General features: G+C 36.9%; 2 protein-coding genes across 3 annotated transcripts; one reads left to right on the top strand and one right to left on the bottom strand.

The window, feature by feature from the left end:
- The first annotated feature begins 293 nt into the window (after positions 1-293).
- On the top strand, positions 294-4,603 carry LOC102592653 (uncharacterized). 2 transcript variants are annotated; one of them, XM_015307144.1, is made up of 3 exons: positions 294-398; positions 654-880; positions 1,389-4,603. In XM_015307144.1, the coding sequence occupies exon 3, from the start codon at positions 1,453-1,455 to the stop codon at positions 4,444-4,446; it is 2,994 nt and encodes a 997-aa protein (XP_015162630.1). In that variant the 5' UTR covers positions 294-398; positions 654-880; positions 1,389-1,452; the 3' UTR covers positions 4,447-4,603. The 2 variants fall into 2 exon arrangements, with proteins under 2 accessions (XP_015162630.1, XP_006343960.1); XM_006343898.2 differs by having other exon boundaries at positions 358-551.
- A 2,746-nt stretch (positions 4,604-7,349) lies between these two features.
- On the bottom strand, positions 7,350-12,877 carry LOC102592309 (ubiquitin-conjugating enzyme E2 5). Its single transcript, XM_006343897.2, has 6 exons — positions 12,689-12,877; positions 12,289-12,368; positions 11,472-11,586; positions 11,310-11,362; positions 11,074-11,202; positions 7,350-7,692 (listed from the first exon to the last, which is right to left on the bottom strand). Exons 1-6 carry the CDS (start codon positions 12,730-12,732, stop codon positions 7,562-7,564), a joined length of 552 nt encoding a protein of 183 aa, XP_006343959.1. The 5' UTR covers positions 12,733-12,877; the 3' UTR covers positions 7,350-7,561.
- Positions 12,878-13,655: the final 778 nt, after the last annotated feature.

Below are 13,655 nucleotides of genomic sequence, written 5' to 3'. Positions count from 1 at the left end.
CAAAACCCCCGCACCCCCACCCCCAAAACCCAACATATTAGCAGAAAACAGTAGAAAAAAGAACCCTTCCCCGTCTCTAACGGTGCTCCTCTTTCCTGTCAGCTCACATTCTCAGTACCCTCTGAATTTTTTTTAACACAAAAAGATGGATTTTTTACATTTTTTTAATTTTTTTTTGAGTTTTTACACATACCTATGTAATAAATGAAGTATTTTGTAAGATGGGTAGTGTGAAAAAAATGAACTTTTCAAAGGTTTGTGTATAATTTTTTTGAGTTATTGAGTAAAGTTTGAGTCTTCGTAAAAAAAATCAAGAAAAGAAAAATATATAAGGAAACAAACAACTTCATTGTCATCTCAATAACACACTGAACCCTTTTTAGTTATTCTTGAAAAAGGTTAATCAATTTTCCCATTCATTCCTTTCTTTCATTTTCTCATCAATCAAATCTTTACTCTTTTGTCTCTTCCTTTTGTTCAAACTTGGGTCTCTCTCTAGTTGCTAATATTGAACTTATTTGCCTCTATGTGACTTCTTGATCCATGTACAAGTATGTATTGTGTGTTTTTGTACATGTATGTGCATTTTAAAATGTTTTTTTTGGTGGTTAGTAGATGTGTTTGAATATTTATAGTTTATTTTGTTTTGACAGGTTCAAGAAGATATTGGTTGTGGATGCCACTTAGGTTTTTATTTTATTGGGATTAAGATTGGTTTATAAAAGAATGGTCTTTTGTGTTGATTGAAGGGGAAAAGATTGAATCTTTGGACATTTTGTGGTGATTGAAGTGAAAAAGATTGAATCTTTGAACATATTGTGGTGATTGAAGTGAAAAAAGATTGAATCTTTGGACATCATCATTGCTAACTTTTCTTCAAGTAAGTATATGTTGGATCTGAGTTATTGTAGAATTAGAGGCTTGCATTGTTGTATTGTTCAAATTGTGGTTTTGAAGAAAATGCTTTGTGGTTTTAAATTCTTCTGTAGATCTATTGCTACAGATTTAGGAAGGCTGTTTGTTTCCCTTCTAGGTTTTCTGTTTGTAATGGAGCATTAATTATCTTTACTTCATTGCTAAATGTGGATTATGGAGTCAAATGACAAATTAGTATTAGACATTAATGCTTTTATGTTAATCTAGATATGGCATCACTTTAACTAATTCTCTTTTTTCAGTATGGTATCCTGCATTTTTGAAAAATAAAGCAATCTTCATTTGGAAAACCTAGTTAAAAATTAGGCACACCTAAGTCCAGCTTGAATTTTTTTTTATAAAAATTAGGCAGACCTAAGTTTACCTTTGTTCTTATGGCTGCATACAGTTTGCAGTTTTATGAATGGAGATTGTCCCTTCACTGACATTTTGATTTTTTTTTTCAATTTCAGAGGTTTATCTGTTTTCCTGGAATGCATGAAATTTTCTTGTGAATGGGAGTGAGTAGTTTTAACTATGGATCTCCGGGAAGAAAGCTCCAGATTTGGCTCGTTACCAAGCACAACATCAAGAAACCTTTCTTCTTCATCGTCGACTTTCTTTTCTGCGAACCAGTCGCCATTCTTCTCTCCTAGATCACCCAAGTCCCTGGTATCAGCATGCTCGGATAATCAATTTCGTGATAGTGATGTTACCTCTGCTGCCTTAGATGCTAGTTTGGGCATTTTAGGTCCAGAATCATTTGCAAATGCTAGATTGTCAGATGCTTATCCTGTTGCATTAGCTAGTGCCGCGAATGATCTCCAGAAGTTGGATTTTGTATCTTCTTCGACGTCAAATTCTAAGAGCACTATAGCGAGTTATAATGTTGGACTTGAACATGAATATTTGCGACCTAGAGGCAAGCAGAAAAAGAGTGGAAGGACGCAGGAAACTTGTGTTACTCCAACATCGACTTCCTCCCTATCCAACAGAGTGAGGAGCTGTGATGTGTACATTGGTTTTCATGGCCGCAAACCTTTACTGCTCAGATTCATGAATTGGCTCCGTGCTGAGCTAGAAATCCAAGGTCTTAGTTGCTTTGTTACTGACAGATCAAGATGCCGAAATACTAGAAAGCATGGCATGGTTGAGAGAGTAATGGATGCTTGTACATTCGGAGTTGTGATCTTAACCAAGAAATCATTCAGGAATCCATATACCATAGAGGAGCTGCGCTTCTTTGCTAGCAAAAAGAATTTGGTACCAGTGTACTTCGATCTGCGTCCAGAGGATTGCCTTGTGCGAGATATAATTGAGAGAAGAGGAGAGCACTGGGAAAAACATGGTGGTGAACTTTGGCTACTTTATGGGGGATTGGAGAAGGAGTGGAGAGATGCTGTCAATGGTCTTTTGCGTGTCGATGAGTGGAAGCTAGAGGCTCATGATGGCAAGTGGAGGGAATGCATATTGAGGGCTGTAACTCTATTGGCCTTAAGATTAGGGAGGCGAAGTGTTGTGGACAGACTATCCAAGTGGAGGGAGAAGGCAGAAAAGGAGGAGTTTCCTTTCCCTCGAAATGAGAATTTTGTCGGCAGAAAGAAGGAGCTATCTGAGCTTGAGTTTCGGCTTTTTGGTGATGTTAGTGGGGACGCAGAGAAAGACTATATTGAACTAAAGGCTAGACCCAAGCGAAGGAATTTGACAATTAGTTGGAGTCGGAGTAATTCAATCAACGAAAGACGGTTTGAGCGTCCTAGTGACAACAAAAGGAAAGGGAAAGAGCCAGTGACATGGAAGGAATCTGAGAAAGAAATTGAAATGCTAAATGCTGAAGTTTCTCAAACCCAACAGCATGCACCAAAGCCGAGGAACTCTAAGAAACATGGAAGGCGAAACAACTCCTTGAAAGTTGTCTATGGAAAGGGCATTGCTTGTGTGTCTGGGGAACCAGGAATTGGCAAGACAGATCTACTGCTTGAGTATGCTTATCAATTCCATCAGCGCTACAAAATGGTCCTTTGGATTGGAGGTGAAAGCAGATATGTTCGACAAAACTACTTGAACTTGTGGTCGTTTTTAGAAGTTGATGTCGGGGTAGAAAATTCACCTGATAAAAGCAGGATTAAGAGCTTTGAGGAGCAAGAAGAGGCTGCTGTAGCTAGGGTTAGGAAAGAACTCATGCGAGACATTCCTTTCTTGCTGATAATTGATAACTTGGAGAGTGAAAAGGACTGGTGGGACCATAAACTTATAATGGATTTGCTTCCCCGTTTTGGGGGTGAAACACATGTTCTCATATCCACGCGCCTCTCTCAGGTTATGAACATGGATCCTATCAAACTCAATTATCTGTCGGAGATTGAGGCAATGTCTTTGATGCAGGGTGCTGTGAAGGATTACCCGATTGCTGAAATTGATGCCTTGCGAGTTATTGAGGACAAACTTAAAAGACTGACACTTGGCCTTGCCATTGTTGGAGCAATTCTTTCTGAACTTCCTATAAATCCTAGTAGGCTTTTGGATACCATCAATCGTATGCCTATGAAGGAAATAATCTATATTCGTCGGGAAAACCATCCACTGAGGCGAAACAATTTCCTTTTGCAACTTTTTGAAGTTTGTTTCTCAATATTTGACCATGCTGATGGACCAAGAAGTCTAGCAACAAGAATGGCCCTTGCAAGCGGTTGGTTTGCTCCATCACCTATTCCAGTTTCTCTATTAGCTCTGGCTGCTCACAAGATACCAGAGAAATACCCACGTCAGAGGATGTTGAAGAGAGTTTTATGCTCTTTAACTTGTGGTTTCACATCATCATATGCTAGGAAATCTGAGGCAGAAGCCTCTTCTCTTTTGTTGAGATTCAACATTGCAAGGACTTGCAGAAAGGAAGGCTACATTCAGTTCCATCAGCTTATCAAAATGTATGCTCGAAAAAGAGGGGTCACTGGAGTTGCACAAGCCACAGTACAAGCTGTTATTACTCGCGGTTTGATAGCCCAGCACTCTGAGCACATATGGGCAGCATGCTTTTTGCTCTTCGGATTTGGGAGTGACCCCATGATAGTTGAGCTTAAAGTTTCCGAATTGTTGTTTCTTGTGAAAGAAGTGATTCTCCCACTTGCCATTCGAACATTTATTACATTCTCACGCTGTGCTGCTGCTTTAGAACTTCTACGGCGTTGTACAGATGCATTAGAAGCGGCAGATCAGGCATTTGTCACACCTGTTGACAAGTGGTTGGATAAATCCCTTTGTTGGAGACCCATCCAGACAAGTGCCCAATTAAACCCTTGCCTTTGGCAGGAACTTGCTTTATCAAGAGCTACAGTGCTCGAAATCAGGGCAAAGCTAATGTTAAGGGGTGGACAGTTTGATATTGGTGATGATTTAATCCGGAAGGCTATTTTCATTAGAACTTCAATCTGCGGTGAGGACCATCCAGAAACCATATCTGCTCATGAAACGCTCAGTAAACTTACAAGACTCCTTGCTAGTGTTCAAAATCATACATCAAATAGAAGTTAATTGTTGTAGTTTAGCTAGATTTATAGAAAGTAATTGGAATAAGCTGGTTTAACAGTTCAAATGATAGCATTTTTTTATATTAATGAGCCATACATCTTATTCAAATTCTTTCCATTTCTTTTTGATATGCTAATTTCATTTCTATTTTTGCTTATGATGTTGCTATTCTTATCCTGCTTCCTATTTATCGTTGATGGTTCATATGATATCTTTTGCTTCCACTTGCTGTTTGTTAGATCTTATTTCTTCTATGAATAAGGTATGGAAATAGTGTAATCAGCCACTGGATGTTCTTAATTGCTAAGTATTCCATGGGTAGAAGATTTTATATCATTATCCTCTTCAAAAGGAAAAAACCTTAGAGGAAGATTGCCTTCTCAAAAGGACTAAACAGCTTGCATATAGCTTATCCAGCCACTATGGAGTTGTGGCATGGTTGATTAATTATATCCGCTTCAAAAGGGAAGAAACAAAAAATATAATTCAGTTGCTTCAAGAACCTCATGCACCTGACGGCTTAGTGTGAGAACTTGGCTGGCTTAGATATGTGCAGAAGATATTTGGCACTTCGAGACATTTCAAAGTGGCAAAAACTGTCAGAAGTTGAGAGTCCAATCACTTGAAAATGAGCCAAGGTAAGACTTTAACGCCATAACATTCGCTCCTAATATGTTTCTATTTCACTTCTTTTTCAGAAAAAGAAAAATGTTTCTGTTCCTTATAATTGTTGCTGCTGACTATTATCTATGCATCTGTGATATGTGCCATCACTATTTCCAAAACTCACTAAATGACTTCAGCAAAAGCACACAAATTGGAGATGTCTTGCTAGTTGACCGAATTCTTTAGATCATATCTTGCCACTAAAAGATTTTTGAACCTGGGAGTGAAAAACAGTTAATTATCTTTGTGAAACAGTTAGTTATCTTTGAACTACTCTTCAAATGTCTCTTAAGAGTTCCAGATAAGATTTTAGATGCAGCTTCGGGATTATATTTATCATGTGTTTGATTTATCTTGAAAATCAGCTGGTTCTTAGATTTTGCAGGGACCGAGCTTTTGGAAAAATTCTTTCCAATGAGTATTACGATCTAGATTAGATTTCAATCGTCATAATTTTGTTGTTTTAGAGAAAATCTGCATCGCCAATTGCATTATTCATGCACAAAAGCTAAAAAAGAAAGATTCTCTTTTGTTACTGACCTATTTTCCTTGCCTGGTGTTTTCGGTCTTCTTATCCAAGAGGGAAGACTTAGAATTGTAGCTGCATTATCACAAAAATTAAAACATCATCGACCTCTGCAGTATTCTTCTTTTCTTTGGCTACATAGAAATTGTCATCCATTCATTCTCTTTTACCACTGAAGTCTACTTGTCCAACAAACACCTGTGCAGTTCATTACTGCCCTTTTCTTGGAGTCTTCTTTAATAAGCTCTTGCTATCTGGTTGTAGTATGTCTCTTCTGATTAGATTTTCAAAGCTTAGGAGCCTAGGACAGTTTGTCTAGTCAATCCCGCTAGATTGCTTCAACATTTCATGCTGTCTGAACCGTGCGTCATGAAGTCAAGGAAGCAGAATTAGAAAAGAAATCATAGTCGTTGCTAACTGGTCTTATAACGGATCCAGAGAAGGAGGTTATGTTTGTTTTTGCCGTTTATAACGAGTACTGCATTCTTGTTTTGTGTTCATTCAACATCTTCTATATCTGAACTTCTTCTTTTTGTTTGAAGATAAAACACTGCTTCTTCATTCTTATGTCAAGATGGATAACTTCTCCAAAGTTTCAGTGTGAAGTTTGTACCATACTAGTTGAAAATGTCAAGGATTCAGAAAACACGGGCATTATTATTACTCAAGAGACACCGTAAGCTAGCGTAGCACGTGAACTATTTTCAGCAGCAGTGCTTGGGTATGAACAACATGCAGATTCATGTTATGGTATACATCCATGCTGTGAATGCCTGGGATGATGGTTTATGTCCAAATATAATGTTGAAATTCAATACTTTATTTCTCTCCAGTTTAGTAAATAGGCACCTCCAGCAGTCAGCCTGCCCCTAGAGCCCATGTAATTGTCATCGCCATAGGGCTAGACTCTGGTAACTAGTGGCAGATTCAAAATTTAGACGTTTTTTTATCATTTAACTCAAAGCACCATCTTATTTGTTATCTTCTTTACTCAAACATGTGAATGTAGTACCTATAATGCCAAGTCTGTTCCAAAAATAAGTGTCTTAGAATGTTAGAGTTAAGTTCACGTTGTAAGATTTGACAAGATTATAAGTCATGTAATTTGTTAAGGAGGCTAATAGATTGAGATAGTTTGATCATGTCTTCGGTAGACATTCAAATGCATCGAACTGTAAATGATGTCTAAGGTGTTAAAAGAACAAGATAAACATCAAACGCAAAGAATGTGACAAACGCATATTTTCTAACTGATAACACCTCATGAATTGGAAGTGTGAAACTTTTTGTCTAGACTTGTTACTCATATCTTCCCCTCTTTCCCCTCTCTTGATAACGGTAATAGCTAGGCCAACTTACGTGGACATCGACTAATTCTACAGAAAACTTGTCGCCTCCCACCAACAACACGCACCAACTTTATCCACCAAAGCTAAACAGATGGAAAAAAAAAATCACCTAATATTTTTGTCTCTCTCCACTAAGTTCGCACCTTAGTTTACTAACTTGCAGCTCTTTAAGCTATTAGTTGACAAGCTGCATTAGTACTTGCATCAAATAGGTACACTTTATCAAATGTAATCCCATAAGTCGAGTTTGGAATGGATAGAATGCACGCAAATCTTACCTCTATCTTTGTGGGATAGAGAGGTTGTTTCTGACAGACCCTCCGCTCAACAGATTGCTGCTTGATTCTTATCTAGATATATAGATATATAGAAGTGCAGAAATCAAATTAAGTCTAAAGGTTCAGATGAACTTTTGAGGAATCAGGACACAATGTAACCACAATAACAGTACAATTCAGATTGACAGAAGAAACAGAACTATTTTCTTCAAGTAAACCATGGACAAGATAGGTTTAGAAGTTGATATCATGTACAGACATTGAAGGGGTTATAATATTGTCCATGATGTGCCAATCCCTTAGGGATCTGCTTTTCCAGCAACTTCATCATCACTGGAGACATTTTCTTCTTCACTCAACTCTTCATCACTAGATTTTTCTTCAGGTGGAGCCCCAGCATCTTCTTTCTTCGCGTACTTCTCGCAATACTCTGAGAAATATTTAGGCCATAAGTAATGAGGCAACATAAACTGAAGTAAAAAGTTCGATAATTTGGAAACGAGGGAACATAATCACAGCACAAAGTTGAATACATAAAAGATGCAAACTATGGGCAATCAAAACTTTTGCAACCGGGGCAATGAGATACAAAATAGGTAAAGAGTACCTACAGGTGTTATAACAGCATCACTGAAATTCTTTGACAAAATAAAGAACTGAGATAAGGAATACCATATTTCTGATGGTCAAACAGAAAAGCAATCAACAGATACAAAGGAAAAGATGGCTGTCGATTTTGTTAAAGTGGAGATCCGTTTTCTAATGATTCAAGATATAGCAAAGGGAATGAGAGATGTAGTATATCTGAGATAACCCCAAAAACAACACACTTGATTAGAGCTTTCTTTTTGGACTTAAAAAAAAAAAAGTTCCTCCCGTTTGTGGGTTGGCGCCAGTAGCTAAGAGTAACAGTAACGGGAACAAATTGGTAACAAGGGAAAAGTAAAGCTAAAAGCAACAAGATGGTAAAATTTCTCATTTACATTTGGATTTAATTCTAAATCTGACAGATACATTTGAATGAGAACCATCAGCAAAAAAAAGTTTCTTTTCTCAGTTTTCTTACCACAGGAAAGGATATATGAACAGAGCATCATCTGCTTCTCTTGCTCTCACATCTGATTCATAAATGCTAAATAGATTCTAATTTTGTTTCCTTTTCAAACTACATCTTGTCCTCCAACTTACTCCACACAAATGCGGCAATTGCCTTTTTTTCCTTTTAAATCTCGTAAGTTTGTATTCTTCAGCATTACGGATATGCTGGCACCTCAAAAATACATAAACTACAGGTTCGCTTTCAGGTCTATAATCTGGACAGTATCCTCTATACATAACTGTTTACACCAAAAAGGTAAAGATTTAATACAATTCCATTTAATTTTGTGAATGGAACAGGAACTATCTTCAAAACATCCATTCTCCACCATCTCTTCTGGATCTTATTCCCCTCCTCCTTGTCCAGCCAGCTAAGAGGGTCTGATGTATGCTCAGGCATAGTCCAGCTATTGCCTATGATGTTGAGAAACAAATTCCACAGCTGAGCAGTGTACTTGCAATGCAAAAAAGGTGCTTGTTTGTCTCCTCAGTCACCATACACAGAGAACACCTGGGAACCAAGTGAAGCACTTTGCTTTGGTAGGTATGTTGCTTTTCCAGAAGTAATTTCACTTGAATTGATCATTCTCATTATTCACCTGAACACCTCTTACGTATTATCCCATTTCTATTATGTTTCCAGAGAGCTCATCAGCCTCTGTATTACTGATAGAAAATTTCCCTATTTTCCCAGTAACAAGGGTACCCTCTCTATCTCCCAAGCATTTAGAAGCCTCCTAAAAGGGATATCCCACTCGTATGGACCAGCACTCCTGGAATGTCACCTCAGGATCTACATAAAAACGAAATGGGTCAGGGAATGCCTCCTTTAGAGAAGTTTGTTCAATCCACCTATCTCTCCAAAATTTTGTCCTTGCACCATTGCCAACCTGGAGGCAGATGTTGGCTTCCATTGATTTCCATAAGTTCCTAATTGTTCTCCACACTCCCATTCCATAGGTATCAGTTACCATTTCTGTGCACCAGGGGCTAGCTTCACCATACTTCGTCACAATGACTTCCTTCCACAGTACCCTGTCCTCACTGATGCATCTCCATAAACATTTCAACAGCAGACACTGCCTTGTATTTGGCCCCCAATGGGAGACCCAAGAATGTGGTTGGGAATGTTCCAAGTACTACAACCCAACCAAATATGCCTGCCGGATCATCTATGTTTTGCACCTCATTAACAGGGTACATTACACTCTTGAGCATGTTGATACGAAGACTTAAACTGCTTCATCTATGAGCAATGTAAGGTTTAGTTAGAGGACCTGCTCTCTTTCTGCATAAAGTAGATGCAAAATGTTGACTGCTCTGTCCCTTCCTATATCAAAACCATTTAGTCAATGCTGTTGTTTTGCTCTATCCAACATTCTACTCAGCCCTTCAATGAATGAAGGGAAAAGGTGAAAAAGGAGTCACCTTGTCTTGGTCCTCTTTGCGGGCAGAAGAATCCTACAGGGTTCTTATTGATTATGATTGAGTACTTCACCATAGAGATGTTGAATTCAATCCGGTTTATTCACTTGTCACCAAACCCCATGTGCCTTAGAATAGATATGACTTATGAGATAAGACCAATTCAATTGGTTAAAAGCTACCTCAACATCTAGTTTGCATAGTAATCCAACATTCCCTTTCTTCAATTGTCAAACAAACACCTGATTTGCTATGACTGAGACATATGTGATCTGCCCCCCTTTTCATGAAAGCATTCTGTTGATTTAAGACCAGTTTCCCATAACTCCTTTCAGCCAATCTGCAAGAACCTTTGCTATGATCTTGTATATGCTCCTAATCAAACTAATTGGTCTATAATCTCTGAGCTCCATTGCCCTTTTTTTCCTTAGGGATAAGTGTTATGAATGAGGCGTTGCAGGACTTAACCCTTCAGCAGTGTTGATGATAATACTGCATAGCTACTAGTAATCTGACTTCATAAAGACCCAAGAGCACTGACAGAAAGCCATAGTGTACCTATCATGCCCAGGGGCACTTGACTTAATGGCTGCTAACACTCTCTCTTCTTCAAAAGCTATTTCTAGAGTGTTGCTTTCTTCTCAGGCAATTCCATCAAAATTGGCAGAAGGCCTCCAACTTTCTTGCTTAGTATATAAGCTTTCAAAGAATTCCAATGTCTTCCTTTTGATTGCCTCCTTATCTTCAATAATCACCAGAAGTCTATCTATGCATTTGGATCTAATCTTATGAAAATGTATGGTGTTTCTGTCCCCTTCCTTGAGCCAAAGGCATCTAGATTTCTACCTCCAGGGGATAGGGGGCCTCTGTATGAATTCTTTACATCTATCACGTTCAATTTCGTCCACTACATTCCAATAATCACAACTAAAGCTATAAATACTAACACATGTCTTTTACGGCAAATTACAGGTTCTCTAAATCTAGAAATTTTCTATATCAGACTTATCACTATACCAAATACAAGTATTCAATTGAAAGAAAAACATACATGTCCTTAACTAAAAATAAGTTTCATGGTAAACACCAAATTCTCTACATAAGATATTCTGGTAAAGCTTCCGATATATCAGACGAGCTCACTCAATCAACCCATTACACTGCATACTAAGCAGCAAATAAAATTTGGTGATAGGCAAGGCAGCTAAAATATGGATATGTCACATTTAAGGCATCATGCCAGTCAAATCCACTGCAAGTATTAGATTGACAATTTGGAGGTTTTTACCTTTCACCCTTTGATCATAAGTAGTACGATCGCGCATCATGAGAGCTGCAGCCTCTCCATTCAGGGGATCCGATGGGTTAGGATATAAAAGGAGTTGGGGAAGGAACACTTCAAAAACATTTACAAGATCTGCAAAAATAAAAAAGATAAACATAAACTATTGAACCCAGAAGTATCACTCAAACTAGGAGTAGCAGAAATTTTAAAGGACGGGAAACTGAAGAATGCCAAAATACCAAACATGGGGCTCCAGGTTTGATTGATAACATCTAAGCAGACTGAACCAGACCTGGAATTCAAAGAACATGAAAATCTAGATTTAGAAAAGTCTTTCATAGGTGTCAAATTCTATGCCAAAATATGAAATAAATAAGCAAGATAGTTGCAGCATCACTCACATCTCATCCACATTCGGATGGTAAATCTTGTTAACAAAACCAATGGATGGTGACTTGTAAGGATAGGCATCTGGGAGCTCTACCCTCACTTTCCACACACCTCCCAGGTAAGGACCTATTGTAACCATCAAGAAACAAGATTGTTAGAAACAATCAAAGACAGTCACATTTTGTGATCAAACTTCCAAAAAAATCTCAAAAAGCAAGCAGCTGTCACTAAATCCTAATTCAGAAAAATCAACAATCTTGCATACAATAACTATCGGCGCAGTAAACTATGAAATACATGAAGGCTGAAGCTACTACAAAGATTCATACCAAGAACAGGGTTCTTATTTTGCAATCTGAACATAATCTAAATTCAGTAGCAGCAAGAACAACTCCCAAATGTTTTTTTCCAGATGTTGTCTAAAACGCTAATTCAAGTGAACATAGATTAATGTGATCAGTTCTCTACAACATGAATGAAATGATATAAATAGAGTGGAGCAAATATAACGGATTCATATAGCTGACCCCAACTGCAATAGAAGCATAGTTGATGAATTGACAGAGCTCTACAACATAAACCAAACTATTCACACAAAAGCAAGTCTTTGGGTGTAAAATTAATCTTCTTTTAAGTGAAAGTCCCTATCTTTACAGCTAAATCAAGAACATATAAACTAAACACAGCTGACCAAGAAAGATCAAAGCCAGAAACAAGAGAAAAAAACCCATCACAGATATATAAATAAAGTACACACACATTTGCACAGAAAAAACCACAAAAATGAGCCAAAAAAACTCAGAAATGGTATAAGAAATTGATTTTTACTCTCTTTGGGTCCATGAAATTCCACAAAAAATTCTTGCATTCCGTCATTGATCATCTCCACTTTGTAGTCACTCATCATCCTAAAAATTTTCAAAGAAAATCAATACCCACTTAGATACAAACTAAAACAACCCACCAACAAAAAAATCACAACTTTGAGTTCCAATTCACAGTTTCTTCACTCATCATCCTAATTTTTTCCAAGAAAATGAATACCCAGTTAAACACACACAAAACTAAAACAACCCATCAACATAAAAATCATAACTTTGAGTTCCAATTTACAGTTTCTTCACTCATCATCCTAAATTTTTCCAAAGAAAATGAATACCCACTTAAACACAAGCAAAACTAAAACAGCCCATCAACAAAAAACATCAAAATTTGAGTTTCAATTTACAGTTTCATCAAGTCCATCTCTCTGCGTTTGCTAGGGGAAGACATGATTCCGATTACTTCCTTATTCTTTCTTCCTTTTTTCTTTTTTTTTCCCTCTTTTTTGCTTTTGTCGATTGAAATAATAGTGTTGCACTGCAATTGAGATTTCTGATTATGGGTTTTATATATATATATATAGATGAAGAACTGAGAAGAAAATGTAAAGAGAAATTCGAATAGCGCGGTTTCAGACATGATTGATGAAAAGGAGGGACTTCTTGTGTTATTTTTTCGGTGACTAATTTTTACTTTTGAGTCCTTTTACTATTAACAACTGTACACTTTTGACCCTAGCTATTTTACAACTTTTTTTTACTCTAAAGTTTTAATAATTTTATTTTTGGAAGTGTGAAATATCTAATGACTTGGGGGGAAAGTAATTTTTTTTTAATTATAAGAGATAACTATCAATTTAATTAGAAGGCAAAGATCATTAAATTAATAATTACAAGGAGCATGAAATTGGTCAAAATTAGATTTTAAAAATTAAGTATGATAATTTACTCTATACATTTTTTAATATGATTATTGTTATTATTCTAATGTCGAGAATAAATGTTTCGATTGAAAATGAATAAAATGCTGACATTTGTTGGACCATATCTTAGAATTTTGTGGGGAAAAAAATCTTTTATATTAAATTTAGGAGAAATAAATATGTCTTCGCGGAATAACGCTAAAGTTATATTTCAATTTCAAAGAACAATAATAATATTATAAATCTTACATTTATCTTTATGAGATAGAAAAATTATTTCCGATAAACTCTCACTCAAAAAAACAAGATAAACAGAGCAAAAAAAAACACATAATCTTAAAAATGATATAGAATATAATTAAGATACTACACGAATAGTTGAGTACTAGCTAATGCTACCAAATAAGGAGAAAATGAGCAGCTTCTTGCCTCTCCCAGCCTAAAATACGAT

The sequence above is a fragment of the Solanum tuberosum genome, unplaced genomic scaffold (assembly GCF_000226075.1).
Source record: "Solanum tuberosum cultivar DM 1-3 516 R44 unplaced genomic scaffold, SolTub_3.0 scf00048, whole genome shotgun sequence".
In the NCBI taxonomy this organism is placed as follows: Eukaryota; Viridiplantae; Streptophyta; class Magnoliopsida; order Solanales; family Solanaceae; genus Solanum; species Solanum tuberosum.
The sequence above is the reverse complement of the archived record's forward strand: the minus strand, read 5'-3'. Positions and strand labels throughout refer to the sequence as shown.